The 6,125-nt window shown below is 52.2% G+C and overlaps 1 protein-coding gene across 13 annotated transcripts in view; it reads left to right on the top strand.

The window, feature by feature from the left end:
* Positions 1–270: 270 nt before the first annotated feature.
* TPM1 (tropomyosin 1) overlaps positions 271–6,125 on the top strand; it is a 29,747-nt gene continuing 23,892 nt past the window's right edge. For 7 of the 13 annotated variants that reach the window (XM_017869059.1, XM_017869061.1, XM_017869055.1 and 4 more), the window contains exons 1-2: positions 271–570; positions 1,660–1,785. In XM_017869059.1, coding sequence (XP_017724548.1) covers positions 457–570; positions 1,660–1,785 — 240 coding nt within the window. In that variant the 5' untranslated portion in view covers positions 271–456. Of the gene's footprint in view, positions 571–1,338; positions 1,465–1,659; positions 1,786–6,125 lie in introns of all 13 variants that reach the window. The other 6 variants (XM_017869062.1, XM_017869066.1, XM_017869057.1 and 3 more) reach the window with 2 other exon arrangements.

Below are 6,125 nucleotides of genomic sequence, written 5' to 3'. Positions count from 1 at the left end.
ACCCTAATGGCAGGGTGTCGGCCCGGAGAGAAGGGGGCGCGGAGGGCAGAGGGTTGCGCCTCAGCCCCGGCTAGGCCCCAACGCCCTCTCCCTGGCGCGCAGGTTTAGAAACAGGGCGGCCTCGCTCGGCAGCCGACTCGGCGGCTCGGGTCCCCATATATAGTCATATCCACCGTCAACTGGGAGGCCGGCGGCCGGCAGCGAATGGGCGAGCGGCCCCCGCGGGAGGAGCGGGGAGGGGGCACGGGGCGGAGGGAGGAGAGGAGGAAGGGGGGCAGGAGAAAAAAGCTTTTCCAAAAAAGTATTGGCTGTCTTGAGGAATGCGGTCCCCCCCTTGGGAAAGTACATATCTGGGAGCAGCAGGCGACTCCGCGCTCGCACTCCCGCTCCTCCGCCCGATCGCGCGCTCGCCCCGCCGCTCCTGCCGCAGCCCCAGGGCCCCTCGCAGCCGCCACCATGGACGCCATCAAGAAGAAGATGCAGATGCTGAAGCTCGACAAGGAGAACGCCTTGGATCGAGCTGAGCAGGCGGAGGCCGACAAGAAGGCGGCGGAAGACAGGAGCAAGCAGGTCTGCGCCTCCCCGGCCCTGAACCCGCGCCCCGAGCGCCGGGACCCAAGCCTGGCACCCCTGGCTGGATCCCCACCCCAAGGACTCGGGGAGCCACCACCCTACCCCCACCACCACCCAGGGCGGCCAGGGCGCGCGTCTGGAAAGAAGGAAGGGAAACGCAAGAGCCAGGCTTAGTCTAACTTTGTAGTCTGGTCTGAGGACGCTTATTTCCCTTCTCTGGTTCCCATGGCCCGCGAAGTCAAGTCCTAGAGGCGCTTTATTCTCAGGACTGGGAATCAGTTTGGGGGAGGGAGGAGGACACCCGGTTCCTGGGGACGTTTGAAGGAAGGGCGCGGGATGGAGAAAGGGGGTCGAGTAATTCAAATGTTATAAGTTATTTGACTTTTGACTGGGGAGAAAGGAACGTTAAACTTGGGAAGGAAAGGGGAGTCATGGAGTTGTTACCAAAGAACAAAGATGGGACGGAACGGAGGCTACAGCCCGAAAGCCAGGCCAGCAGTGGCGTTCTTCTGTGTCCCCAAGTAGTGGACTTGAGCCCGCTGAGACCTCGGCAGGAGTCTCCTCCCAGGGCAGGTGGGTGTGCGGGGTGAGCCCTGGAGCGGTTCCAGCTCGGGTAAAGAGAAAGTTACCTCGGGTCCCTTGCACTCCATCTCGGCGGCGGCGCCCCGAGCCCCAGGGGCCCCAGTCAACCCGATGCCCGTGTGTTGTGTGTGTCTAACACCCGGTCCGTGCCGGCCGCCCGCGCCCGCCCGCCGCTGCCCCCAGCTCGAGGAGGACATCGCGGCCAAGGAGAAGTTGCTGCGGGTGTCGGAGGACGAGCGGGACCGGGTGCTGGAGGAGCTGCACAAGGCGGAGGACAGCCTCCTGGCCGCCGAGGAGGCCGCCGCCAAGGTACCCGGGGCGCGCGGCACAGCGTGGCGCATGAATGGCTAACTCTTTCTCTTTCTCTCTCTCCCTCCCTGTCTTTCCCTCTGTCTCTCCCGCTGTCCCTGTCCTTCTGGTTCTGTGCACCCACACCCCTCCCCTTCGGGATCACGCTGCCTGCTGCACCCCCCTCCCTCCCCGTACCCCCTGGCCAACTCCCAGCTGGAAGATGAGCTGGTGTCACTGCAAAAGAAACTCAAGGGCACCGAAGATGAACTGGACAAATACTCTGAGGCTCTCAAAGATGCCCAGGAGAAGCTGGAGCTGGCAGAAAAAAAGGCCACCGACGTAAGTGCACGCTCACACTGCTTCCCTCACCTCTTGCCTGCGTGGCCACTTTGCGGTCACCACAGGGCTGGAGAGCAATGGAGGAAGGTTACCTTCTCCTGCTGGACACCTGCACACAGCCCTGCCATGGCCCAGAGCATTGGATGCCGCCTCTGACTGCTACTGCACACATTCATTTATATTTCATCCACTCCTCTCTTCTTCTCCTTTCCTTTACCTCCCTGGGGGTGGAGGTGGGTGGATGAGAGGCTGGGAGAATAGGGCAGCTGAAACTGGACTCTGGAGGTGAACTTCACTTCCCTGGTGGCAGAAAACCCTTGAGGTGTCATCACCAAGGTTTGTGGAGAGAATGCCAGGTTTTCTTCACTTTCTTTCCTTTTGCCATCTCCAGTGGGTGGGAAGTTCTGGATTTTGGTGGTGGGTCTAGTCAGGGTTCAGAGAACCTGGCCTCTAAATGAAAGAAATGACACCATGGTACTTTTACTTAGAAGGTTGCACTTCATGGTGAGGCACAGAGACACTTGGAGGCTTCCTTTCTCACTAGCGTAAGCCTTAATCCACCCCTTAAGATCTGCCTGGGAAGATGATACTTGCTTGGGTCTGCAGTCTGAAGGCACTAGGTCCAGAAAGTAAGCTATGAGTTATATATAGCTCAGTGCTTTATATGGTATAGTGAGCTAGCTGCCCCCTGCCCCTCCTGCCGGCCCCACCCCCACCTGTCAGCCTTCTGACAACCACCACATAGTTGCAGGGGTGATGCACACAGCTAAGGCTCTCCTAAGCTCTTTGTCCACTGCCCTTTGGAAGCTTTTTAATTGAGGGCTTGCCTCTTCTGCCTCAGAAAGTCAAGCCAAAGGACCAACTTCTTTTCACACCATTGGATTCCATGCTAAAAGCTAATTAAGCCTAGAGGCCCAATTAGAAAAGAATTCCTTGGGAAGTTGGTAACAATTCCAAGAATGCGTGAGCACAGGGAAAGCTATGCCAGCAGTTGAAACACCAAGGGCAACAGCAGACTTTTTTATATGAAAGTAACATGCAAATAACTGAAGGGTCTCAGGTCTTGAAATTAGTAAAGGCCTTTGTAGCATGAAAGCCTTGAGATGTATGTCCAGGTGTGCTTTGTAAATGAGAAATCCAGAGAGGACATTTAGAATCTGACAAAAAGAAATTTTCAGTGAAAAGGTTCCTGGAAAGGGGATTTGGGGGAAGCACTGATTTTGCTAAAACATTTAAATTATAAACTACCTGGCTTTGGAAAAAGAGCCAAAAACCATATATAACTCTGAGCCTACTTTGTATAATGCAGATCAGATGCCTGCTCTATATATGGCTAAATGGAAGATGCCTGCCTCCCGCAAATTCTCCAGCAGGACGTTTATTTAGCTTTTTCAAAAGAGCTGCTGATAGATCAAGGAAAGATAGTCCTTATAAGGAAAAGAATGCAGAGAATTTGAAAATAGCCCAGTAAGACTGAAGGCAAAAGAGGGAGAAAAAGGTTACTACAATTCTTTAAAAAAAAAAAAAACAAAAGGATAATAATTATTATAACTATGCAGTGCTAACATGTCTTTATTGAAAAGTCTTGTTGAAGGGAGCACTGGAATGGGGTGGGGCAGAAACGGAAAAGAAGTTATTTAAAGTCAACTGGTGTGGGAAGCAGCAGGGGAGGGACCTTCTTGCATCTTGTTTTGCTTATTTTTCCCACTGGGGAACTGCCCCTAAATCTGGCATATATGGTTTTTTTGGTAGTGTATTGATCACATTCCCTTTTAGGACACTTTAGGTTGTCTGGAGTTTGCAGCCCGTAGGAATATTGAAGAAGTTAGTGAAGAAATGCTATACAGTCATTTGTTGATTAACGAAGGGGGATAAAGTCTGAGACATGTGTCGTGAGGTGATTTCTTCATTGTGAAAACACCATAGAGTGTATAGTCCTTACACAAACCTAGAGGGTATAGCCTACTAAACACCTAGGCTACAAACCTGTACAGCATGTTACTGTACTGAATACTGTCAACAATTGTAAGACAAATCAGCAGGCCATAGGAATTTTTTCGCTCTATTATAATCTTATGAGGCTACTCTCATATATGCAGCCCCTCGTTGACCAAGACATCATTATGTGGTGCATGACCGTATTCAGAGTGGTAGTTTTTTATTTATTAAAAAATGGTCAGAACTTGAGGAGGAAGAGACAGATGTCACTAGAAAAAGGGAGAAGTGGGGTGAGGGAGAAGTCAGCTTCTTGAGGTGGAGTAATATTACCTTTGGGATTAGGACATTTCACTGTCATTGTTCACCAGTGTAAAACACTTTTATATTTTCTACTATTACTAAAACATTTTCTACTACTTTACTGATGTACTTTACAAATCCTATTCTGGAAGTGGGCTCTTCCTAGCTTAGAAGATTGTCATCCAGGAGTAGTATCCCTGATGGTCTTGTTTCGAATTTTGTGTTGTCGTTCCACCTAAGTCAAAAGTGAGGCTGAAGGGGATCGAAGACTCCATTTTTTTCTGGCCCCCAGTCTCTTCCCCAGTAACTGTGATATATCTGATATTTATAGCGTGTGAGTCTTTATCCCTTTGTAGGTCTTTGCTTCCTAACTTAGGGATTCTCAACCTTCTCTAAACATAATCACTTAGGAAGCTTTTAAAACCCACAGTTAGGATGCACCCAAGGCCAGTTAAATCAGAATCCCTGGGGGGTGCAACCCAGGCGGCAGCATTTGAAAAATACCCAAGTGATTCCAACCTGCAGACAAGGGTGAGAACTCTTCTAAACTCTTGCATAATGACATCAGCATGAAAATGAACTCACCTGAAACTGACTTTCCCAGGACATTAAGTCACTAATTGGCTGCTTAGAGCACTTGCTAGTGTCCAGCAGTTTCCTGGCAGCTCCTGAAGGTTGCCAGACACCCGGTTCCCCCATTCTCAATGTTGGAGGCCCACAGTCTCTGCACTTAGGGGACCAGTTGTAACCTCCCCGCCTGACCAGATAAACCACGTGAAAACAAAGCGAGAAGCTCCCACCTACAGGATGCAAGGACCCAAGCTGGGATTTGTGAGAGTCTCAGCAGAGGCTATGAGGAACTCCACAGAAAATGAGTCAGGAAAGCAAAAGTTCTTTGTTAGGGCTTGGAGGAGGAGAGGGTTGTCAAGCATGTTTTCTTTATTATTGCTGGCTTTAAGAGCTTTCTGTGACAAAGCTGAGGAGAAAAAGCCCTGAGACTTAGAAGGCATTTAAGAATACATCTCAAGGGGGAAATCAGCGGCGATTGTATCTGCAGTGGTTTTCTCCACCTGTAGCCAGAGGCTCCTTCATAGGGTTCTGTGGCTTTCCTTGGGGTGCCTTTTAAAGGCATCCCAGTCCAGCCCAGGATTGATCGGATTCCAGGAGATGGCAGAGGCTGGTCTGACACCAAAGAAGGCTGTAAAGAGAAGAGACCCTTTGGGTGGCTGTTTTCATGGGAAGTGAGCCCCAGCGAGGTTGGCCTGAGATGACACAGCTGCTTATGGGCCTCAGCCTGACTCTTAAAACAGTGCTTGTGTATTTCTTAATCGTAGCTATCGTTTGAGTTTTTAACTATGTACAAGGTATTGTGCTAAGCACTTTACGGTCCTTCATAATTCTCATAGCAGCCCCATGGGGAAAGTACTATTAGTATTCCCACTTTTACAGATGACGCCCAGAGAAGACAAGTTATTTGTCCGAAGTCACGCAGCAGGAAACTAGGCGCCAGATTCAACGTAGGAAAATTGCATTTACAACAGGAGGTCTAACCACTATGCTCCACACGTGGGTGGTTTTCACTTCGTAAAGTTTGGGGGAATGGGGGTAGTGCTGGGGTTATAATCTTGTGGTTAGGATCAGTCCCTTTAGGGCATATTCCGGCTCCAGACCCGCAGCTCAGCTTCTCTGGCTCCTGGGCATGGGAATCTGGACTCGGGAGCGGAGCACTCCAGCGGCCAGCAGGAGTCGCTATTGCCCTTAGCAGCCAGCTAGGTTTACCCGGGTCACCACGGCGCCGGGGAGGGGCCTTAGAAGTGGAAGCCAGAACTCTCGTGCAGTGGCCTCCCGGAGCGCCCAGCCCACCAGGTACCCCCGCCGCGCTCCGGGCGCGCCTTTCTACCCGCCGCCTCGAGCATGCGCAGTACCCCGGCCGGTCCCGGGATCCGCGGCGCGCACCCCGCCCTGCCGTGCCCGCCCCCGGCGCTCGTGAGCCCGCCTGCGGTTCGTCTGCGCCGCCCTGGAGGCCGCGACTTCCGGACTGCTCCTGGCCGCAGGGGGCGCCGCCGTCGCACAGAGAGGCCTGGGCGGGGCGGACCGGCGCT

Source organism: Rhinopithecus bieti, unplaced genomic scaffold, assembly GCF_001698545.2.
Source record: "Rhinopithecus bieti isolate Rb0 unplaced genomic scaffold, ASM169854v2 scaffold_4908, whole genome shotgun sequence".
Classification (NCBI taxonomy): Eukaryota; Metazoa; Chordata; class Mammalia; order Primates; family Cercopithecidae; genus Rhinopithecus; species Rhinopithecus bieti.
Note: the sequence above shows the minus strand (reverse complement) of the source record. Positions and strands in the feature narration are given on the sequence as shown.